This window comes from Manis pentadactyla, chromosome 4 (assembly GCF_030020395.1).
Source record: "Manis pentadactyla isolate mManPen7 chromosome 4, mManPen7.hap1, whole genome shotgun sequence".
NCBI lineage: Eukaryota > Metazoa > Chordata > Mammalia > Pholidota > Manidae > Manis > Manis pentadactyla.
The window spans coordinates 1,677,662-1,702,291 of record NC_080022.1 but is presented as its reverse complement, the minus strand read 5'-3'; the positions used below and the strand labels follow the sequence as shown (position 1 = coordinate 1,702,291).

The window sequence follows — 24,630 nt, the reverse complement described above, 5'->3', positions numbered from 1 at the left end:
ACAACCAGGGCCCCACAATCCCGCCCTGCCAAGCCCTCTCCCTGCAAAACAGGTGGGGTGTTTGTGTCAGCCAATTAAGCAAACATGGTTGTATCTACGACTTGATGGACTCGCCGTGGCTAAGTGATGAGGCTTAGGGAAGATGTGTCTCCCCTCTCCCCATCGCTGAACGAGGTGTGTTTCCTGGCTGACTTGGGGATCTGAACATTGGTGTGGCCGCTGAGGGGCTGCCAGCACATGGGACGCCATCTGCAGCAGCTTCCAAAAGCCAGTGAGGCCTCCCAAGGAAGCATGCGGCCAGTGACCGAGGGGGGCGCCCACTGCTGGGTTAGTCCCTGCAAGTCCCCGCTCCACGGTGCCACTGGTGGGGACATCCCTGAGAAACAGGCAGGAAAGTGCTCAGGAACTGGGCTCCGGAATGAGGGAAAGGATTCCTAAGGGAGATGCTTACAAACCGCCCGCTTTGATGCTGAGCTCAGGTCGGGGGTGGGCTGGGCTGAGCCAGGCGCAGGGCGCATGGAGAGTAAGGCTGGGTGGGACCCAAAGGGACCCTGCCTTGTCAATTTTGTGTGGAGTGCCCAGATCCTGGCAAGTAAGGCAACAGTGAAGGAGGTCAGAGGACAAGCTGGAACCTTCTCTCCACCTCTCAGGACCCCAGAAGGGCAGGGATTTCCAGCCAGGACCTCAGAGAGGTCCCCTGGCAGAAAGACGGGGGAGGGATGTGCATAAGGCCGCCTCTGGGGTCCCCCACCTCCAGCGGGGCCTGCCTCCGTCAGTCAGCCTCCCAGAACTCTGCAGTGGCCCCACCTCGGGCCGCCCGGCCCCCACCTTCTGCCGTGGGGCCAGGGGGGCATCGACATCACCTGAAAGGCAGCCCCGAGGGCGACCCCAGCCCCGAGCCCCCAGCGGGGACAAATGAGGAGCTTAACTAGTGCAAGACCGCATGAAAGGGACCAGGGAAAGAAGGACAAAGCTTCCGCCAATTTGCTCTTTTGGGCTTTGTGGAAACTGCCCCTTTCCCAGCGATCACTCCCCCGTGAATGAGGGCTGCACGGCTCTGAGGGGTTTTCACGGGATGGTGAATGGAGTGCAAATTAGCGGAGCCCTCAGGAGGCTTGTTACTGTCACTCCCAAAGTGACGCCCAAAGGCAACTGAGGATTAGTCCGGCTAAAGAGCCTGCCCATTATCAGAGCAAGGTAGGAAACTATTTATTGTCTTCTCTTTCATGTTCCTCCATTCTGCCCACTGCGGCGAGGCACTCGGAGAGCCGAGCAGCAGACGCGCTCGCACTCGCGCTCAGGCCCCGGCCGCCAGGCGTGGCAGCGCACACTCACGTGCACACGCGCCACGGAGGGTCCCGGGCCTCTCCTGCAGGTCCCAGCCCAGAGCCCAGGCTGGCTGGTTGCTGAAATGCTGCAGTGGGTAGAGTGGGGCACAGGCGGCAGCCTGCAACAGCTTCCCACTGCTGTGCAAATGGCCTTGCACTGCTCCCTAGACGGCCAGGACAGTGCCGGCCCTTGGCGATGTCTCCATAATCACGCGGCACAAAGAGGACATCAGAGCCAAACCAACTGGTTTTCAAGAGATGAATCCACTGAAGCCCCCAACTCAACCAGAGTCTTCATTTTATGCCAAACCGTCTTTTCTCAGGGGCCAGCCTACTGCTCATTTCTAAATAGATCCAGTCCATGGCTTTTCAAAGGGTGAACGAGGCCCATAAAGAGGCACACAATCGAGTCAATCCTTTATTCATCTCAGATCTGATGTGGACATGTTTCTAGGAAGTGACTCACACTTAGTTTCGATTGGTCTTCGTTGAAAAAGGAAAGCAGGGCTGACGGCAGCTCAGCACGGAGGCCTTGTGGGTGACCAGCCAAGTCTGGCAGACAGCAGGCCTTCCACAGTCTACACACCCAAGTAGGGAGAGAATTAATACATGTCTAACGAAAGAGCAAACAACAAATGCCTGACCAGTGGATCAGCAAATATCTAATAATAAATACCTAAGCATTTATTACATCTCTAATGAGTGAATAAATAAGCAAATATATATCTAATGAATAACAAATACCTGATGAATGGTTCTGTAATGATTGACATATATCTAATGAGTGAATAAATAAATATCTAATGGCTGAATAAATAAATATCTAATGAGTAAATATCTAATGGTTGAATAAACAAATATCTAATGAGTCAATAAATATCTAATGGTTGAATAAACAGATGTATATCTAGAGGTGAAGAATGAGCCCTTTCCAGCCCTGTAATCAGGACATACATTCAACTGCAAAGTTTCCTTAATTTTGACCTTTTCGACTTAGAATATGGTATCTGCTATTTAGAGTATGACTTGGAAATCTTTCATCTGCCGTTGTGTGTGAGCTAAGCTGCTGAACCTGGAACTAAAAGTAAGATGCCTAAGCACGCCTTGGAAACGCCTGATTAGGCTCCTGGGCTCTGGCTGGGGGCCTGGATTTTGAGCCTGCTGTGGCTTCTGACTCTGCAGTATGTACCGCTTTCCTGGGCCTCGGTTTCCCCATCTGTCACAGGGAGCACATTCGTCACTGCAACACCTCGGAGCTGAGGGGTCACACAGATGATGCCTAAGACCTTCAAGAGCCAACTGAAGCCAGATGTACCATTAGTGTGGCCAGGACCACCCTCCACAAGCCCACAACAATTAAATTCAACTGCACGTAGAAACTATTGTCCAGTGGAGAAATTTTAAATGCAGGTATTTATTCAATAATCATGTTCTAGACATTCATACCTCCATCCCTTTTTAAAAACAGGGTTATAACAACAGCCACTTATTTACTGTAGTTGAGAAAGATAAGTGGTCTCAAGGCGTCTTGTGAACGTCTCTAGAAGCACTGTTACTTTCGGTGTGGTAAGAATTCCGCTGAGGGACGGGTATGGGAGCAAATGCTGGCGCACCTTCTGGAACCCCCACACAACCCTGGGGGAGTGGAAGGCGGCTCCCTGTGGCTGCAGCTACATTTTCTAGAGTATTAGCCTGAGCCAGACTCTCTTATTGGGCCATTTTACAAAGTTCTGGAGACAGTCCTTGGTGGTGGTGCTCAGGAAGCCACAGGACACAGCTGTGGCCCAGAACTAAAGAAGGTCCTGCCCGGGGAAGGGCCTGAGGCTCCTGGAGTCAGTCACCAGTGCAACCGCAGAGTAAGGGGGTGCATCTGCAGACATCAGTGTTGACCAAGGCTCCCAACTTGGGGTTCCAGGACATTCCATATGGGCACTCCACTTCCACTTGGATCTGTGAGCTCCAGGCTGGAACGTACAGGGCTGAGGCCTCCCAGTAGAGCCCTTCCATGCCCAGCTCTGGCCGCCTGCCTGGCTCCAAGGGGGGCACATGCATGGATGTGACCTTCACGAATCTCCCCAGGAAAAGGAGCCCGGGCTGGCTCCTGCCTGTCCAAGGTCACAATGGGGCAGGTGTGGAGGCCACGACAACCTGGTCAGGACCTGGGGATGGGCCACAGCAGAGCTTTGTTCCCTGCTGTTCAGCTTGGGACATTTTTTGGGCTCCCGGAGTTTTAAGTGTGACCATGCTTGCTAAGTCCCCATCTAAGCTCTATTTCATGTCTTATTTGTGTTCCTTTTCTACTTAAGCATTAGCCTTTACCAGATCAATGATGGATTTTTCTTGTCACTGAAACCAGAACTTTCCCAGATTTTGACAAAGACATTCAAAGGCCACCTGAGGCCCACCCTGCGCCTGCAAGTGTGGCATGGAGAGCTCCTGTCTAGGTTCGTTCAAATTCCCAAGACACCGTGTTGGCGTGAACACTGAGAGTTATGTCCGTGGGAGCTGCACACCCCGAGCAGACGGTGGCTGTCGGAAGGCTGGGAAGGTCGGCTCGCTCACCACCGGAACGCTGCCCCTCACCTCGAAGGGGAACACCGACACCAGCTGATGCAGAAGGAAAATGAGTACTGCCAGCACTGGTGCCAGGCTCCCTCTCGGCTCACCGACACCACCCTGGAGTCCTGGGGATGAGCCCTGGCTGCCCCAGGTGGGCTGCGTGCCTGGTGCTACCTGGGCCTCCCCCCTCAAGCCCCGGCCCTGTCAGAGCGCCAGCTTCATCTCAAGGGCCTGCCACCTGCTCTGCCATCCACTCAGGGCTGGGCAGGAGAGGCCTCTCCCCACTCTCCATGTGTCCCAGGGGGTCTCCAGGATACCTGCGTCACAGCCTCAGGTGGAAGAAGCCCCGTTTTCCAAGCCTGGGGGGGTCCCAAACAGGGGCTGCAGGCAAACCCTCTGAATGAAGAACAGGCTGTGCAGATGAGCCCAGCAGCCTGGCCCAGAGCCCACCTCCCAGCCTCTCCTAGGGACCAGCTGCTCTGCACATGTTCCCTCTTCGATGCCCGCTGACGGGCAAGGGATGCACACCAGCAGGATAGCTCCAGAGGGCTGCATGGCAGGCAGGGCACGAAGCGGAGCTGGACATGCCGGTGCCTCGGCACGGGGGAGCCTCCCCGTGGGCCCTGGTCCAGGTAGACAGCAGAGCTATCTGAGGCGCGGAAAGGAAGCTGTTCTGAAGGAAGAATCCAGAAAGGGGGTTGTCGGCTCCTACGTGAGCCCCGTGGTTCTCAGTCAGGGGCGGTTCAGTCACCAGGCAGGGGCGTCAGTCAGGCTGTAATCCAGGGGACCTCAGACAAAGTCTAGAGACACTGTGGGTTGTGTCCTCAAACAGGCAAGGCCCAGGAGGGTGCCCCAGGTCCCACTCGGGACAAAGATTAAGAGATGCCCTGTGAGGTCACTTCTCTCGCTCTCCTGCCACCCCTTAGGGTGACATTCTGAGGACAGATGCCCTCCCCATGGCAGAGGGCCCCCTCATGTGCTCACGGGCTGCAGACAGACTAGCTCTCAGAACACAGAACACGCCAGGCTATTCCTGGCCAATCCTGATCATCCTAACAGCACATCACAGACATGCACACCAAGGGGCAGCGACGGGGAGCGACCTGTCAGGCCCCCCAGGCTAACAGGCGGCAGAGCCACGGTCCCAATCCAGGGCCGTGGGAATGCGTCCCAGGACCACCCTGCTGTAAAGCCAGAGGATGGGGCAAAAGACGGCTAGCTGCTGCCACCCACAGATGTGAATCACAAATCAACCTGGGGCAACACCCTTCAAACATGCTCCCTGCCAAGCTCAGACGCACCTCTGAATTACAAGCGCACTTGGCTTCCTCTTTGGACCTGTGGGTGGAAATGCACTGGCCGCCCCAGGAAGCAAATGTCATGTTTCTCTGCCCTGAACGGATGCCAGAGGCACTGAGGCCCTACAAATGAGGTCCTATCACGTGCCATTAAGGAACCTGGTTGGGTGCGTTCAGCGGGAGTGTATGCAGTAGGTCACTTGGTGTGGTGGAGTTAAGTGACCTTGCGTTTCATACTTGTGAATTCCTTTCCAAACCATAAAAAGGGAATAAACAGCATCAGGCTAGAGACCACAAGCCAGCAAGCTGGCGCACTGGCCCCACGGGGATGCGTACACCTGCCAGAAGGCGTCCTCCCAGTGACCATCCTTCAACCCGGCTCCAGCTTCAGGCCACTGTCTCTCCTTTGTGTTCCCCTGGCCATCTGCACCTTGCTGGCAGCTGGCATGCAGTGGGACATGCAGGCTGGGCGGGCCCCCTCTGTGCACTTCCGGACCAGACACCAGGCAGAAGAGTCCCAGAGAGGAGATCTGATGTGTGCATGAGACCAGAATGTGTCTCAAATTGATGCACAAAATCTGTTTTCTGGGGACCTCCACGCAGGTACGTTCCTCTCATCAGGCCCCAGGCCCCCACCCCCTAACTCCACCTGCTTCTCCTCCCCAGGACTAATTTCCTTGCTGCTGCTCAGGAAACAGATTTACGGCCCACAGAAAGAGTAGACCTGACACCTGCCATTTCACAAAATACACTGGCCTGCACCTGGTGGGCTCCTGAAGGGCTCTCTGGAGCTCACGAACGCCTCAGCTGCTCTGAGATGGCTGTGTTGGCAGCTCAGACGGGAGGTCTTTCTGCTACCCCATGCCAGACACACCCACAGGACCCCTGGGCAGCCAAAAAGGGCTCCTCATTGCAAATGAATGTGTGTCCCTCATCCCTGAGCACACGGACTGGGCCGCCCCGAGGCCTCTCTGGAAATGGCCCTGCTCAGCCCAGGACGTACGCAAGGCTGGTGACTCTCTCCAACTGCGGGATTAAGTCTAGACGGTAAAATCAAAGCCGGCAGATGATGCTTGGAGCTCCGCCACCTTTGCTGGGGAATTGCTCAGGAAAGTTTCAGAACAGAGGACTCGGCACTCTGCCCTATGATGGCTCCCAAGTGCCCAGGACTACACAGGCTTTGCTCCTGGGCCTGGCCAGTGTGCCTAGGAGGGACATGGGGCCCCCAGAGGACAGTGGCAGCGCCAGACTCCCTGGTGACACCCCAAAACAAAGCCACAGTGCCAGCAAAGCCCATTTCGACCCCAGATGCTCATTGGGCGGTTTAACGCTTGGACCTCTGGCCTTCTCCCAACAGTCCTGCAGGGTCACTCGAGGAGAGGGGATCCCCAGGCCCCGGTCGGTGTGGGTCAGTGGGCTCTCGAAGGCCACCGCATACCAGCTCTGTGACCCCAGACAAGGGCCCTTACTGAGAAGGCTGGACAACAGTGCCACTTGGGGCTGTGGGCTATGCAGACTGAGGTGGGGCGCTGTCAACCCATCCCCGACTCAGATTAACCACTGAGCAAAGTTAATTCCCACCGAACGGCTGCTTAGGGCACAGCAGAACGAGGCTGGGGGCCTGCTCCTCACTGCTGCTGTCTGACAGGGTCTGGAGTCAGGGCCCCAAATCCCTTTGCACTCAGATCCCCAGGAGAGAGGCAGCCAGCTGGGCGGGATGCAGGAATTTCGCCCTTAAATCCCGCACAGGCTGCATGTCTTCAGAGGGCAGAAGTGGGCAAGGGGTGGCGGCTGCCCTCCCCTGGGTGGACTTTGGATAGAAATGAGCCACTCTGGGCAGACAGGAGACCCGTCCTCGGGCTCCCAGGAGGGCGCCCGGCCCCAAACCTCACACACGCCATGCTCCTTTTCATCCCACCAGGCTGGCCTAATAATCAGATTCCGCTTGGTTCTTAATCCTTATTTTCTTCAAAAAATGGATTAAGAAAATCTCATCTGGAAAATTAATTAATGTGTGAATTCAACAAATATTTACTGAGCATAGCACTTTGTTAAGTATTTGCTTTTTACATAACCTGCATTTTCCTCGCTTTTTGCCCCCAGCCAGTCGGGTCTCTGGCTGGCCTACTTCTATATTTTATGGGGTTTATTGCTTCTTGCCCTAAAATTATTCTCTAATTCAACTATTGCAGTATATTTCTTTCACACACAGTTGGCCACATAAGCACACGTGGAATCCCCACGTTCCCAGTGGAGAGAGGAAGCCGAGGGCCTGACAGCAGACGGGGGTCGGGGGTCGGCACCAAGGATGCGGGGGACCCGCCCAGTCCCCTGGAGTGCGCAGGCGCAGAGGGAGCTCTTTGGAGCCTGGTGACAGGTGCTGGAGATTATGGGAATGTCACCCCAGCGCGGGCACCGGGATGATTTTCAATGCCCCGTTTTCAGGTCCCCCTCCTGTCACTGGCTGTAGGTAAGTCTGTCCTCCCAAAGCAGCCCCTCACCCCAGCCAAACAAAAGTGAGCTTGCCCCCCTTTTCCCCAAGAAAGGAAGCCCGAGGCTTTTCACGGGCAGTGAATGGGGCCCCTCATTTAGGCCGCATTATACCCCGGCCTTCATTTCCCCTTTCCTTCTTTACCCCATTCAGGGGGGTTCTGACTCCAACTAATTCGATAACAATCTGCCGGCCTTCCCAGCTCCCAGCTCGGGAGCACACTGGGCGCCTTCCCGCGCACCCGTCCGCCCTCCAATTAGCCAACCGCTGGGCCCTCTGCCCCCTGCACGCCTCTCCTGCCGCCTGCCCGTTTTTAACCATTTCCTTTGAAAGAGGATGCCAGGGCCTTCGGGGAGCAGCCCCCCAGTGCCCCGGGTGGCCGACCTCGCACCAGGCCTCCCAAAGCCAACCGGTCCTCTCTCCCTTCCCGAGGCCGCGCGCTCACAGGCACCTTCACCCCGATGGAGCCGAGGGCCGGGGCTCTGCGGGCCCCAACCCTACCCGCACGGCACCTGGTTCTGGAAGAGGCGGCGAGGAGCCCTCCCAGGGAGGTCGCAGGGTGGCTGCCTCCGGGGGTTCCGCTCTCCCCAGCGGAGGGGAGCTGCAGGGGCTGGTTCCGCACCTTGTGGCGCTCCGGTCCTGACCCCGTGTCTCTGAAGTCTCCACACTCCATTGTTTCTCCCCAAACCACTTTCCTGCCCAAAGGAAAAGTTTTTGAGCCCTGTAGGGAGCAGGTGGAAACATCCGCTCTGGTTGCTGGCTGACCACGTGCAGGCGCACTGCACACGCGCACGCAGGGCCAGGGCGCCGGGGAAGCAGGGCGTGGATGTGAGTGGCCAAGCCAATTCCGATGTTTATATCATGGCTTTGATCTTCAAGTGGAAAGTGTGGGAATTGGCTAAAAATGCTAACTTTGAAAAGGAATCCTAGCTCGGGGCTTGGGTAAGCAGCGTTGTCATGAACTCATCTCCTGCCTGTCCTTCCCATGCAGGCGTGGTGCCTCCTGGTGCCCCAAAAGGAGACCTGTCCGGGAGGTCTTGGGCGCCAGCTAGCACCCCACGCCGGGACACCTGGGACCAGGTGTGGACCAGCACGGTGACAGTCACTCCTGGTGCTGGAACTGGAACACAGGGTCAGTTGTGTTGAATCTGGTGCTTTGCTTCAGTAGCCCCCGGAACCTGCACAGGACCATTACTTCGGGAGTGGTGGCCACCCTCCTTCCTCTGTCAGTGCGATGTGTTCCCATATTTCATTATTCATTCACCTGATTTTCCCTGTAAATCAGTCCATTTGACAACTGCTGTAGGATGAGAATTCCGCTAGACAGTTTTGGGCAATTTTTCTGAAGTGCCCCATTCATCACCTGCTAAATTTAGTGTCTGGGGACAGAACCATCTGATGGCCACTTGTGAGGACCCTAGGACTCCCCCTTCTGCCTGTGGTCCTGGAGAAATTCACTAAGCAGGCCAGAAGCACGGTTTCTGGAGAGCACCTTATCCACGTCAGTCAGGAGGAAGCCGACAGGAGCAGGTGTGCATTTAGTTTGACGTATCTCTGCAACTGCAGGACAATTCGCTCTGTCCTTCCAGGGGCCACAGGCCACATGCTCAGGGCTGGACTGCCTGAGTGTCCAGGGTCCACAAAAGAAAGCTCTCCTAAGCTTGCCTCTGGCCCCCACAAGATCAGGAGGTTCAGAGACACGCCAGCAATGGGGGTTGCCTGCAGGACCATTTAACTCCATCCTCTTGCTTAGCAAGTGGGGAAACTGAGCCCCAAGGTAGGGAGGCATGGTCAGCAGTAGTCATGAGTCCAAGCTGTTTTCCTCCGTCTACAGCATCAGGCCCCCGGCTCTGTGGCCTGGACGACTGTGAAACCTGTACCATATATCTCAGGAAACCCCACAAACTAGCTGATGGTTTAACGGAACTGACATAAAGCTTTGGAATGGCCGTTTAACCACACCCACTCCACATTAGTGGGGTGTGATGCTGTCTGGATCATTAACATTGAAGAAAGCCGGCTGATGGAGGTCTTCACTCCAGCGGGACTGTAACAGCTCTGCGAAATCAGGGGTCCAGGACATGAGCCCAGGGCCGGGGACCCAGCGGGGCAGCTTCCTCAGCACCTCCCTGTGTGTCCCAGCGTGAGGGGACACCCAATCACTGGAAGCGGGTGAGTGAGCAGAACCCCTCCAGCCTCTTATCCATTGAGGTCCTTCGTCCTCCACGGCTCAGGGCTGTGGGCAGCGCCTGGGCGGCAGGTTCAGGGCAGTGGAAGGATGTGAAACTGGGACTTCCAGTGGCCCTCTCCTCTGAGGTTTTCCTTCTGGAGCCCCTGACTGGGATGGCAGGGGTGGGACAAGCACCCCAAACTCCACTGCATCTTCAGGCCAGCCTGACACACTGTCGGGAGACCTGACCCCACGGGCGGCTGCCAGTCACTTCTTAATCTACCTTGAGTGTAAAGGGAAGCCCCGGACCAGGGGGTCGTGTGGAGACCTGGGCCACATTCATGGCCACATCCCATGGGAGGATCCCAAGCCCCCTCCTGAGGCCCCGACTCAGGCACAGCGAGGAGCCCGCCAGACTGACCTTCCCTGCAAACCAGCCCCCCTGGGGCATTGGGTGCGCAGCTGGGAAACCAAGGGCTGCCTGGGAGCCTGAGCGGCCGTCGCCGCGGGCCCTCCCAGCTGTGTGGCTCCATCTTGAACTTGGAGGGCAGTCCGATCCCAGAGTCTACTGTTTGCCCCAGGGAGATGCAAGGTCTCCTTCCCCAGCTGATCCTGGGGGCCTGGAGCTCTGAAATTTCCCCAGGAGAGCGCGAGTGAGAGAAGACGCAAGGCGGGGCTGTAGCATCAAGCCCTCCAAAGGGCAGAGGCACCTTAGGAAGCTCAGACGTGAGAAAGGGTCCACCGTGGTATGCCCTGGAGCGCCCCTGGGCTCCGCGAGCTCCCCTGGCTGCGAGAGCCCCACACCTGGCTTCTCAGCCCCCAGTGATTCTCCACATATGTGAGGCTCATTCCAAGTCCACAGCAGGGGATGTTCTGGTGTGAACCAAGCTCCAATGGCCAGGGCAGCTGGAACCTTCTAGAAATGTGCCCTTAGGAGGGCCTGCCCAGCCCCAAAGCACTGCCCGCGCTGACTCAGGTGAGGTCTGGCCCAGGAGAGGTCTCTCCACTGACCCCTGTAAAAGGACCCTGGTTCCAGAACAGAGCCGGCCAGGGGCTTGTAGGGCCAACCTGTGAGAGTTGTCCTGGACCTCATTGACCTCTCCTGGGGGACTCTGGGGCCTATGGGCCATTTCATAACATGATTCTTACTTATTTCCAGTCTGGCCCACTGCTAGCACACAAGATTTCATTCTGGCCCTGAAGGAGCCAGGGGAGGGGGCTTGGCCACCTGCAGGCCTCACCTACTTTGGCAAACACCTGGCTGTGTCTTCAGGGTGAGCCCCTACCCTTCCCATAGCCATTTACAGCCTAGGTCCTGTGGACGCCGAGGTGCACGTGAGAAATGAGGAACGAGCCACCCATCCTAATGCCCCGTCCACACCGCTCCCGGGTATTCCTCCGGGCCTCTGCGGGTGCCGGGATGAAAGGGAGGCTGATAGATTGGTGCAGAGGGAAACAAGGCCGCTTCCACTTGTAAAAGGTCACTGCGACTTTGTTCTGGGTGAGGGTTTATCTCAGCTGCCGCAGGGACAGACAATGCCTCAGGCCTAAATGGCAGAAATCTTAGCTCTGCTCATGAAATGACTGTGCTGGCGCACCAGAATGCACTTTACAAAGATCTAAATGGGAAAGGAGTGGATGTAGGTATTTTTGAACATGATTGAACAGGGGTGACACAATGGGATGTGCAATTAGACCGGGCATCAGCCCGGGAGGGGCAGACGAGGTCTGGAGGCAGACAGAGGTAGTTCTGAGGCTCTGCTCGGGCCTGGCAATCCCAGCCAGCTGGGTGGGGCACAGCTGGGATGGGACAATACCTGACCCGTGAAGGCCCCGGGGCACAGCCAAAGCAGTCAGTGCTGTTCTTCAAGCCAAAAAGTTTCCCTAGAGAACACAGCCCCACACCCTGGCGTGCTGAGCACACAGGTGAGCTGGGACCCCCGTGCCACAGCTCTGAGGATCGCTTTCACATCTTTTTGGAAGAGATGGTACCAGATGGGCATCCTGACTTTAAGGTCACCAGGAGGCCCTTTTGTTCACCGCGTGTGCGTGGAGCACAGTCCCGAGGCTTCCGGCCATTCCCCGCAGGGCCTCTGCCCCACCCACTGAGCTCTTTTCCCAGGGGGAGGCCTGTCCTGTCCTCACCCCTCAGCAGAGCCGCATCAGCCCCCGGGCACCCCCTGCCCCAGCTCCGAGCAGAGCGGGAAAGGGCGGCCTGTGGGGGCGGGGGGACCCTCCTGAGGCCACTGCCCCCAGCGGGCCAGTGAGTGGCTGTGCTACCCTCTCTTTTGGCTGAAGCTGAGGTGGCCTGTGACATGCTGAGAACACATTCCGAACCCTGGGGGGGACCGGCCCACAAAAATTCCCAACTGGAGAGAAGCTCTGATAAGCCCTCAAGGCCTGGCAGGGAGTTCGCGCCCTTGTCCCATGACCCAGCGAGACCTTTTATGGTCTGCAGTGCCTGGGACTCATACGACCCAGCACAGGGAGCCCCACGACGGGCTGGCCAGGGCCACCCAGGGTTCCCCAGGGGCCGCTGGCCAGCAGCTGTCCGCCCTCAGGAGAGGCTGCCCCCTGGGAGGCCTGCTGCTGGGAAGCACTTGAAAGAGGAATAGTTCTGCATAAACACCCTATGTTGCAGGTGCTTCCAGCCCAGCAGGTAGGCGTCTGCCTCTTTGCCTACATGGGCTCCAGCCAGCAGCACAGGGTCGGCCAGAGGGTTCACCTGGTTCATGCAGTGTGGACAGGAAAGGAGGTCCAGTGGCACATCTGTGTCACCCCCGCCTCCACGGAGCTGCTGAGGGCCAGGCCATCCCCCACAGGCCATGGCACAGAGGGGGAGCGCCCTGGGGCGGGGACTGCTCAAACTGCTGCGGGGCCCTGGGGAGGTGGCTTGGCAGTCCCTGCTCTCAGCAAGCGCTGGCTCCATGAATCTCAGGGCACACGCTGCAGCGGCCGCCTGGGGGTCCCAAGTCTGGTCCCTCACCCCTGTACCAACTTACCAGGGGACCCTGCATGACCCCGCTGCTCTAGGGCTCGGGGTCCCCACCGCACCAAGGGGAGACACAGTGGTCTCCCGGGTGGTTCCCAGGTGTGACACAGACCGCCACCTTGGCCATCATGGCCATGTCCTCAGGGGGCGGGGGGCACACTGCTGGTCAGGCTCCAGGGGGCTCCCCACCCAGGATAGAAAGGAGAGCCAGCAGCATGGGCGCCTGCCCTGCCTACCTGCACCCAGAACTCGGGTGGGCACTGGTGGGGCAGCAGGCTGCCCTGCACCCTCAGCTCCCCTTCTGCCCACTGGGGACAGCCCCTGCTTGCCCCCAGGGTCATCACACTGCAAGAAAGCGTCTCTCTGGCTCCCAGGGTGGGGACGGGAATTCAGTGCCTGCCCTTCTCTCAGGGCTCCTACCCCAGTGGAGCCTTCCATCCCACACTCCCTGCTAACAAGGGCACAGATTTCTGGGGGTACCCCTGAATTTCTAATCCAACAGACCAGGCCCTGTATCTGCATTCTGAAGGTGCCCTGGGACCCTCTCAGCACAATTGTGTGGGAGCTGTAGCCGCATGGGACCCAAGCCCACACAAGGGGTCTCAACTTTGTGCCTCACAGATGGCCTGGGATGGCAACCCAGGTGGTTCCCGCCCAAACGTGTCTCAGCCCCCAGCCAGGTCCTGGGCCCCTTGGGACCATGGCAGAATCCTGTGATCCAGAGAAGTCCGTGTCATAAACATCAGGGACACCCGAGGCATGAGTGCTAACACCCCGCCGGGCCCCACTGCAGCCCACGCGGCTGGACGCAGGATGCATTTATAAATGCAGAATGAGGACCATAGAATAGAAAGAGTGCTGCACACAGTAGGTGCCAGTTAATGCCAATATACAGTAGTCGCTTAGTTAATGCCAGCACAGAGTAAGTATCCAGTTAATGCCAGCACACAGTAGGTGCCCAGTTAATGCCAGCACACAGTAGGTACCCAAATTAATGCCTATATACAGTAGGCGACCAGTTAATGCCAGGACACAGTAGGTACCCAGTTAATGCCAAGCCTTCCTTTGAGTCTGCACTCCCAGACAGGAGCAGTGGCCAGGTGAGCCTGCCCAACCTTGCAGACCCTGCGCAGCACAGACACGCCTTTGCTACACTCTCTAAGGCGTGACCCTATTTTCCTTAAGGAAAAAAGAGGAAGGAGGGAGGAAGGGAGGCAGGAGACAGAGCCCCACTTTGGGCGCCTCAAGGCAGAGCCGCCCCCAGCACCGCCCTGCCCACCCCCACCCACTATCACCCCCTGACACCCAGAGCTTGTCCAGGTCTCTGGCTCACAGCAGCCTGTCATGGAGTGAGGGTGGCTTTGGCTGTCCCTGGGTGCGTGCGTGTGTGTGTGTGTGTGTGTGTGTGTGTGTGTGAGAGACGTGCAGGGTGACATACCATTTAAGAAACTGGTATTCATGGACGTCTCTCGAATATGAAAAGAAAATATTTATTTCCTTTTTCGCTTGTGAATCAGAACGCTCTATTTAAAGAAAGTACCCTCTGCCGGATCGCAGCTGAGTTATTACCCCTTAAGGAAATGAAGGAGAACCGTCAGGGAGGCATTCTCAGTCATTCTGTCTCCTTTTCTTAAAATTCCTTATATACCCAGCCTCAGAGCTGGCCTGAGATAGTGCAGGATTTCACGGCATTCCTGGGCTGACAACGCCGGGACCTGACGTCACGGCGCTCAGAGGGGCAGGAGGCGGCTTGCCATGCATCTCCTTCACTCTGCCGAAATGCTTCTGGAGGAAAAGGGTGGCCACCCACGGGTTCCCATGAGCCCCAGGCCCTCCGTGTGCACACCTGGGCTCACTGCAGCCGGGCTCTGTCCCCACGTGACCTCTCTCCACAAACCCCAGCTCCCGTCTGATGGCCCAGGAAGGTCAGATGCATTTGTCCAGATGTTGCCACAGCATGTGGACGTCCACTGAGCCACACTCTTACGATTTTGAACACTTTCTGATTATATGTCATGTCTCTTAAGCATATTCAGAAAATCACTGGGACAAAATAAGCCCTGCCACTCCAGGTGGCCTGGATGGAGAAGTGGCAGCGGCCGCCGGCTGATGGGCAGAGGGCAAAGCAGAGATTCTGAGACCCTGGGCCCCTGGAGGTGGGATCCCGCTGGGATGTTCTGGGTGTCTGTCCCTCGGACAGAAAGGATGGTCACAATTCAAGGCTGAGGAAACCGGGTCACCATCCCTAACTCGTGGCTGGCACACTAGCAGGAAGTCACAGAGTCATGCCACTATGGTCCACACTGGCCTCCAATGCCCACCCCAGCCCTGGAGGAGGCCACAGCTCTTTCGCCCCATGGCTGGAATTACAAAAATAAAACACAACAGGATGATCTAAAAGCCAAACAGAAATGAGCGAGGTGCCTCTCGCCCTCCTGGGGCACAGCAGCTAGAGAATGCAGCCGGAGCCATTCCAGAGAAGCTGCACGGTAGAGGCTAGGGTAGGACCCCTACACGGTGACGCAGGTAAGAGATGGGGTGTGAAAAAGCATGTGTGTGTGTGTGAGCCTGGTGTGCATGTGGCACGGAGCACACGAGCCCCTGGGGCAGCTGATCATGGCAGCGGGCCTCTGCTGAGTAACTGAAGCCCAAACGGCTCACCCCAATGGCCACTCGGGTGCCACTCCGGACCCACGGTGGACTGACCATGCTGGGAAAGGCGTGCTAGCACTCTGGGAGGCTCCCAGCAGTCCTCCCGCCCCCATCCCCCTCCAGTGCTGGAGGCCAGGCAGGGCTCACCCTCTGTTTCATTCTGGGTTCACTGTTCAGACCCCAACTGCACATTCAAATTTTGGGGGAGCTTCACAAACCCAGTGCCCAGGTAAGTTACTTGGGACTTGGGTTCTAAACCAGGAAGCTGGTTCTTGGCTGCGCTTTTATGCACGTGCTGCAGCCCTGGGAGCCCTTTCCAGGGATTTGCATCCTGGAGATGTTAGGGGCTGGCTTTCCTCTGCAGGTGACAGCCTGGTGTCGGGAACCAGCTCCCACTGGGCTTCATCATCATCCTGACCCTCTGGACCAAGACAAACTTCCAAACTTCCCATTTTAAGGATGCTTGTGCCCTACCTTGGAAAAGCAAGCCTTGATTTTCTAAACTTAGATCTAGGTGCAAAGCACACACAGACAGCACCTTCTCTCATCTCCACACCTTTCTTCAAGGTAATCATTTAATCCCAAATTTAAAGACATTTCCCTGAATTGGGAGTGCAGGGCTGGCTGGTGACCTTTGCCCGTGGCCTCCCCTCCCCTGGCCTGTCGGGATGCCCTGTAGCCCAGGCCACAGGGCCAAAGCTGCCCGGTGGGCCCTGGGGACCTTGCATGAGGCAGCGCAGGGGTATGTTATGGTGCCAGAGAACTGGGCAGCCTGAGGCCTGGGGCCTGGTTTCCCCTGGGACCCCAGAGCTTCCCACAGGACTGGGCCCAGACACAGTCTGTTTGTTGATTGAACAAGTGAACATGTATATTAATATTCAGGGGCTAAAGCCGAGGGGGTGAGGTAATCCACTGGGGTGAATTCTTCAGATAGTTGAAGCCCCATCAATCCACGTTAACATTTTCCACCAGCCTCCTAGACAGGCAGACGCATTTATTCAGCTGCTGACATCTGAGGGCTGGTTACAGGCCGGGCAGCGCTCTCGGCAGAGAAGCCATTGTCGGCTGACTTTCTGGGGTGGCACTCGCTTAACCAAGAACAGGCTGAGGGGACCTGGCTCCTGCCCCCACCGTGGGGCGGCCTTGTGTGGTGCCCCCCACCCGCTTCAGGCCCACACCACTCCCCGGGCGGTGGTACTCCTGAGCAACCTACTTCTGCCCTGATCCCTCTGGGCTGTCACTTGCCGGCTCTCTTAATTAGCAAAGTAAACAGCCCAGTGATAAATGTCATGATTTACTCAACAAATGATCAAAAGCATTGTGTTTCCAGACCCCAGGGCAATCATATGCAATCACAGGTGATTTATTCTGGGCAGGAAAGTGTGGCGTGGCACCCTGCAGGCCACATCTGGGTGGAGGGGGCCCAAGCTCAGGGGTCCTCCCACACAGGGGACAAGCCACCTCCCTTTGAGATAGAGCCCAGGGGGCCATTTCCATGTCCCACCTTCCCCCACAGATGTGGCTGGCCAGGCCCGAGGTGTGTGGGGAGGGAACACATCTGACATCGGGTCCATGTTCTTCCAAATTGACATGGACTCAGTTGTTGGTGCGTCCCAAAGCACCCAGGAGAAGGGAGGTCTGGAGTCCTTGAATATTAATGCACCAGATCCGCGCTGGAAAGGTGGGAAGGACTTGAAATGAGCAGGCAGAGGGAGGGGCTTAGCTATCCAGCCAGTCCTGCATCCGTTTTTGCAAAGGAAACTCCTGTGGGAAACAAGAGTGCCCCCTGACCTTGAGCCTAGAGGTCGTAGGTCACCCACCACTCAGCCCCTGTGTTTGAGAGAAGCTCTTAGGCCACAATGGTTGTCACCAGGAACCATGTGTTGACCAGGCACTGTGTCCATTACAAAAGGAAACAGGCAGTTTGGTTTTATTTCAATGGAATGGTCCAAACAAGCACCTTGTTCTCAAGAATAGAAAGAAAATTGTTTCCATGGTCTCCCAAAATGTCATCAAGAATAACCTATCTGACCTTGGCTGCAGACCAGTCCTGGGGGGACACCTGTCCTATGGGGAGGAACTGGGGGCCCACTGGCACCCCCCTCTGCATTCTGGACTCTCCGACTCCACCCAGCAGGAAGAAGCATGCCTCCCAGCTCGGACCTGCCGCTTCTGTTGCAAGTCCAAAACCAGCCCGGATCGTCCATGGATTTCCTTTGTCATTTCTGCTAAAATGTCATCACCTGTTCCTTTTCAGTAAATTGATACCATGCAAACTGTAGTAAAGTCAAATGGCCCTCATTTATAAAACGTGATTGCCAGCATGAGAGTGAACCACGATGTATCTAAAACTGGGGACTGGTAGGCCTCGATCCGACCCGGCTTCCCTGCTGGCAACATCCGCGCGCTAATGTTTTCCCAGTTTCTCTGGGCCTGTCCAGGGCTGGGCGCACTGCAGGCCTGGGGAGAGCAACTCCGCAGAAGCTCGGTCAGGCTGACTTATTGGTGTTAGTGGCTCGGGGGCTCCTGGAGGCCCCTCTCCAGTCCACAGCCACAGGAGGACGGCGCTCTGGAGCCTGGGCTCTCTGCTCCCAGTCCAGGCCCTTTTACAGGCAAGTCAAAGCAAAGACAACCTAGGGTGAGGGCACCAGGGAGCCCCAAGCGGCCCGTCCCTACAAGAGGAAGCACAGAACCCAACCGGATGGAGACAGCCTGCTTCCTGGTATGTGTGGGAAATCCCAGTAAGGCTGCTTACAAGGGAAGACGATTTGGTCTTCCTGCCTTAAAGGCCCAAACCGAGGTCCAGGGAGCTAGAAAGAAACCACCCTGACCTTACTTATTTCAGGCAACGGTGAGTTTGCCCTGAGTTTTCGGGGCACCTGGCCCCGCTCTCACTCCCATTCAGTGCTGCGGTCGTTCCCACGCGGGCCCCCGTCAGACCGAAGGCCTCAAGGCCCAAGGCAGGGAAGCAGTGCCTGAGCTCACGAAGACGAGGTCATACGAGGTAACGTCGGGGGACACCTGGAACATGGCTTGAGGACATTGAATCGAGGGCAAATATTTCCAAGTGCTGGCATGAAGGGCGGCTGTGAGGCCACGACCACAGAACAAAGCCTGCTGCAGACGCAGGAGGCCCACCGTGGAGGGGAGCGTTCCCGCACGTACACTGGGCATAAATAATATCACAAAGTCAACAGGCACCAGGCAGACAATGGCAACAGCCCGTACCAGGCCTGGCACCGAGTGTGCCACGGCGATACGGGCCATTTCTTTTAGAAAGAGAGCAAACAGTACCTTGTATCAGAGCAGACAAGAACAAAGCTGCCTCAAGGTCATCCAAAGAGCTACCTGTAAGGTTAGTTTACCCACCGACATCTAAAAGCCACCTACTAATTAAATAACTCAGAGCTTTCTGAGTGTGTCAGGCAAACACCCGTACATTCCTCTCCCGAACAGCCAGGTGGGGAAGGATGGGCTGCCGAGTCTGCACAAAGCCACCTCCGAGCCATAGCTGCTTATCTGTCTGTCATGCTGTCTGAAAAATGCTCCCCTTGGTCCTGAGTCCCCTCTGGGGCAGAACAGGCAGCTTGCCCACAGGAGGGCTGCCGCTCCAGCTCCCCTCGCATCCTCCCTCACTGGACACCGGTTCTGATGGTGACCCAGCCGTGAGTGCCGCAACTGCATCTCCGCCCACACACGTGGCCGGGGCTCCCACCGTTTGGATCACAGCGAGCTCCGGAGCTCCATTCTCCGTCCACAGTCCTCAAAGAGCACGGGATTTTAGGCTGGTACCCGGGCAGAGAGCTTCTGTGACCCCAGTGTCTGCAGCCCATGCGTCACCGTGGACCACACTGCCTGCCTGCTGGGAAGCTGGAGGCTCCAGTGTTCAGGAAGGGAGCAAGGGTCCCAGTTTGGCAGGTTGTGGGCACTTCCACCACCCCAAGCACCCACACGTCCCACCTCCCTGAGTCCTTAGAAGGGGTTTATTACACTGATGGGCCAGGGGTAGGTGCATGGGCCACTGGGGGTCCCAGAGCCTCCCACGGGGTCGGGGAGAGGGCGTGCATCCCAGCCTGGTTGCCTAGGGAGCAACGACGGCCATGAAGGGTGATGTGTAAAAACCCTAAGGCTTCCTGAGAGGAAATTCAGAGCCAAATCCTGTCCCCACTCTCCACAGAGCATGGAGGCCACAGATTGGAAACCTTCCAAAGCCACTAAGAAGTTGGGAGGGCGGGGTCCTGCCTTGAGGGTCCTCTGCCCTCCTTGGGCTTTTGGCCCTTCCGAGAACTGACCTCCATCCAAGCATCTGGGAGGTTGAGAAGCACCCAGAAGACATCTGGGTTTTCGTTTACATTTTCCGCCCTGGCAGGGTCCCTGCCGGAAACAGTGAGCCCCGGCTGTGTGGGGCTGGCACCAGTGCGCAGGGTGCTTCCATGGGGCTCCTGGTCCCCATGGGACTTCCCTGAGAGCCCCCCAGACAGCGCCTCAGCAGGATGCCTCCTGAGGGAGGGATGCCTCTGCAGATGGCAGCACCCCTCACCTAGTGGGCCTGCCCTCCCCTGACTGCCCACGGGCTCCAGAACTACCCAGCCAGGCCCAGACTGCTAGGTTAATCCAGACCGTAAGACACCCCCCTGCTCATCTGACAGCGAACTCCTCTTAGGGGGCTGGCTGACCAGGGCCGGGCAGGCAGGAGGCCCTCGGCGCTGATGGCACGGGGTGCCCGGGGGCAGCACAGCCACTAGGCTTGTTTTATGAGGGGCCCATGCTGCTCACAGCAGGAGTTAGGACTCCGTCTGCAGGACCTTTCCCCAGGGAAGAGACTCCTGTCCCGGGACATTCCACCAATTCCCTCTGTTCTGCGAGATGGCAGCCTTGGCACCTAAGACCCAGACGGGAAGCACGGGGTGTTTTAAGACATGAGCTCATTAAAGACACATTTCCGGGAAGAGAGCAGGCACAGCCTATGGGGCTGACGGGCGTCCACGAGGACTCCCACGTTTTCTGAGTCGCGTCATGCAAGCTGCAGGATAAAATAAGCCTGGGAAATGTGACATTCGAACGCTCTCTCCGACCGAGCCTCCCGCCTCGGGCAGCGGCTGCTCAGCCTGGCTTTATAAATAGATGGAACACAAGATAAACGGCTGTGATCGATCACGCTCACACGAGAACGCTCACCTCCCATCCAAAGTCTGCCTCCTTCAGCGTGGCCCGGGGCGCCGCCGTGAACGGGCCGAACCTCTCCCCGATTTCCATCTTCTTCTTGGCCCAGATCCCCAGGCCGGCCCCAGGGATGGAGGACTCTCGGAGCTCAAAGTCTGGCGGGATGGGAATGTCCTCGGGGATGTAGACAGGGGCCTCGTAGGGCGAGCCCTCCTTGGGGGTGAAGTCCTCGCTGGTGGGGAAGGGGGACGGTGGCCCCACGGGGATGGGGGACATGGCGCTGTCCTCCGTCTCATCCTCTGCGCTCTCGCCAGCCAGCAGGTCCACATCAGGCTCATACATATTATTTACAATGTCACCGTCACCTGAAGGAAACAACGCAGCGTCAGGCTCTGCAGCGTGGCCCCTGGTGTGTGAGGCTCAGGGGACACCTGGCACACGGGGTCGCCAAAGGGCCCAGAGATCGCTGCCACCATCCCTCCCCATCCCGAGCAAAGTGGCCCTCGCTCTCCTATGGCTCCTCTGGAGGCATCTCCCAGGCCCCCTAGGGACCAGCACTGCGCACCTGGCAGCCTGGTAGGGTCTCCCCGCAGCCCCTGAGGCCCCTCACAAGGATCCATCATGCCCCACAAGTTGGGGAGAAGTGGGGAAAACTCTGGCGAACTGATCTTCCCAGAGCTTTCCTGTTCCTGTCTGTAGCCTTGGAATTTAGGGAATGATGATACGGCCCAAGTTGTTGGGAGGACTCAGAATTTGGGTTGCCATGAAATTTACCCCAACACCCGGGCACCTCTGGCTGACTCTGTAAGGCCAGCCAGGCTCAGGGGATGGTTCTAGAAGTTTCCAGTGACCGCATGGTGGGTCAGGACAGAGGCCTGCTGAGGTCATGAATATAGGTCTCTTGGGGCTGCAGGTCACAGGACTGAGCAAAAGGCTCCCCGGCTTGTGTGTCTCGTGAGGGCCTTTCTTTGGGGTCCATCCTGACACAGTTGGTGGCAAGATAATGCCACGTGAACATATTCCTGTGGCTCAAGGAGATGAGAAGTGGGCTGGGCACATAGGGCAGGCTGAGGAGTCCAGTCGGGAAGGCGACTTCACCCCAGCTGTCTACCCAAAGGAGCTGAAAACAGGGCCGCAGAAGAATAGCCATGGCCTCGTTACCCACAGGCCCGCAAAGACAGAGCAGCCCAGGTGTCCATCAACAGATGCACGGAGAACAAGTCACGGCCTGCCCACCCCATGGAGTGCTTCCCGGCCGGAGAAGGGGAGGGTCCAGACACCTGCTTCAGCAGGTGAGCCTTGCCCCACGCGGGGTGACAGAAGAAGCCAGACGCAAAGGCAGGTCATACGGAGCCATCTGTGTGCCATGTCCTCAAAAGGCCCACCCGTAGGGCCGAATTCATGGGGTGGTGGCTGGGAGCTGGGCTGGGGCTGGGGCGCGGGGCCTCCCTGGGGGAAGAAACGTCTGGAGCCAGAAGGAGATGATGGTCGCACATCACTGACTGTCCCAAACGCCACTGAGCTTGTACACGTTAAGAGGGGTATGTCTCGGGCTGTGTGAATTCCACCTCAATTGAATATATGTCAGAGCGGATGGGGCAGAGCGGAGAGGCGGGGCCTGCGAGGCGGGCGGGGCAGCGGGAAGACGCTGGTCCACACTCAGGGCCTGCTGACCTCTGGCCGGCAGTGTCGCCCAGGTCCCTGCCGCGGGGGAGTGCGGTCACTGGGCCCTTGCCTGCCGCGGCCCCGCCCTGCGCCCTGAGGTCCGCCAGGGAAAATGGGCGTCTCCAGGGAGACAGGGACTCGCAAGTGCAAGAAAAATCACTCCAGAATCCTCATGCTGCTTGCAGCCAGACCTGCCCCAGAAGTAAGAAAACGTTTTCTTTCAAAAGAAACCAAAGTCTTGGGGGAAAAAAAAAAATCGTGGGGATAACACTTATTTAATTTAGCAGCATTCACAGAAGTAATTATTATGTTTTAAGTGGCCAACGGTTCCTTTTTAATTGACTCGTAGGATCCTTTCAAAAACGCAGCAACGGGACTCTAACTGTTGTTCCCTCCGCCCTGAAGATCCGAGGTTGTTGAGCTTTGAAAGAACACCCCCCATACACCTTCGCCGAGACTGCGTGCGGCATAAAGGTAAATTAGAAGGGGGGGTAATTAACACGCCACCTTATTATTTGGAACCGGGAACTGCGCGGAGCTCGAAAACAATCAGGTTGGAAGCCGCAGGGCCCCCAGGGCTTCCTTGGCTCCTCGAAGGGGCGGGGCCTCGGCTTCCAGGACGTCAGGAGCCAGGCCTGCGCCTGAGCTGTGCCCGGGCAGAGTGGGGAGGCGGCCCCACGCCCACCTCCTGGAGGAAGATCAACTCTTCAAGGGCATGTTTAATTTACTGGCTGAGGCAACAGCTTAAGGCAGAAAGGTGGTGTTTCCTGCTGATTAAAAGCCCCTGGTCTCCCACCCGCCTGGTCACAGGGGTTAGGAGTTCGCTTGAAGCCTCCCGGAACACCCGTGTCTCTGTTGCCCCCACCCCCGCTTCTGGGGGAGACGGCTCTTCTTTTACAAGTGGGGAAGGGAGCTAATTAGTGTGTAGACACACTTGGAGAAAATGAGGTGCAGCAAGTGGCCCCCAGGGCCTCGGAGCAGCAGCAGGATGCCTGCAGGCCCTGGAGCCTAGGGGCAGGCCAGGCAACCGAGGCTGGCCTCAAGGCCATCCTTCCTCAGCCCTGACCTCCAGCCGGGGTGCCCTCTGAGCCCCCAGGCCCGGGAGGCCGGGCATTTTCAGGGAGCAGGCGTTCCTGCCTGCAGGCCCCAGGCCGCCGTGCGTTTCCGGCCAGCACTCTCTCAGAGGTCGGAAGGCAGTGCCATTTATGAGCTTTTTATGGCTGGAAATACAGGCTGTGCAATAGTATGTTATTTACTTGTCAGGAGCCCTAAGGTCCTTTATTTGGGTTTCATGACAGGTTCAGGCTAGGGTTTCATGACTGAGTCCAGAATTCTTTGGGGAGGCCCACCAAGGCAATGGGAGCTGGGAGGGGAGGGGCACAGCTGGGTGCAGTCGGCGGCAGGAGAAGGTGACAGCGCCCAGACGCCGGCAGCCTGAGCCACGGCCCCGGCCCCCACGGCCAGGCCACGAAGCACCTGCCCCAGGTGCCAGGTCCCCTGCCAGGTCCTTTTGCTTTTGGTGAACTTCATGCTAAAGCCCTGTTTGGAGACGCGTCACACACGTGTGAGCAATGGTCATTTAGTCCCATAAAAGGAGTCAGAGAGGTAAGGGAGTTCAGCTGCTCCCACGTCCGGGCGGCACAGGCTGGGAGCCCCCGTGCCCCCCTGCCCCTGGCTCCTCATGAACCCTTAGTTTAGGGCTTGGTCTCTTCCAGCCTCTCAAGGGGAGCCTCCTGTGCCCTTCACCCAGAGGGTAGCAAATGATCCCTGAATGGGAAACAGCCCTCTATCTCCCAGACAGCCCCCCTAAACATCAAACTTGTGGCCAGGATTTTGAGGTCTGGAGAGAAATAGGAGGCCCCAAATTAGGACTGTTGTGCTTAGCCAGTCAGCGGCAGGGGGGTCCCTCTCATGCGGTCCCCGGAGGGCTTAGTAGTTGTATAAAGACCACTGGCCCTTTCCCTGAGCTTCCAGCTCCTGGGGCTCGTTGTCAGCCAGTCAGGCAGATTTAAGCCTTGATCCAGGGCTGGAGGGAACGTGAGGGAATTTGTCTAAGTCAGTGTGAGGTTTGCTCCAGTTCCTCCTTTATTGTGTTTTAAGGGGCTCTGGGGAGAACCCTTACTCTGCTGGCCCTGCAGAACAGAAACACAGCACCACTGTGGGGAGAGGTAGGGGGCCAGGGAGGGAGGGGGCGTGTGGGGGTGTGTAAGGGGAGGTGAGGGAATCCTGAAAATACCTCCCGTGTGACCTCAGCCAGTCGCCAGGCTCCGTGCAGCCCTTTGGGTTGGGAGACCCCCAGGAAGGGAGAAGAG

The 24,630-nt window shown here is 57.5% G+C and overlaps 1 protein-coding gene across 5 annotated transcripts in view; it reads right to left on the bottom strand.

Moving 5' to 3' along the window:
• The window catches only part of PRDM16 (PR/SET domain 16), a 300,725-nt gene that overhangs the window by 182,303 nt on the left and 93,792 nt on the right, over positions 1-24,630 (bottom strand). For all 5 annotated transcript variants that reach the window (XM_036882765.2, XM_036882767.2, XM_036882766.2 and 2 more), the window contains exon 2: positions 20,669-21,018. In XM_036882765.2, coding sequence (XP_036738660.2) covers positions 20,669-21,018 — 350 coding nt within the window. The remainder of the gene's footprint in view (positions 1-20,668; positions 21,019-24,630) is intronic.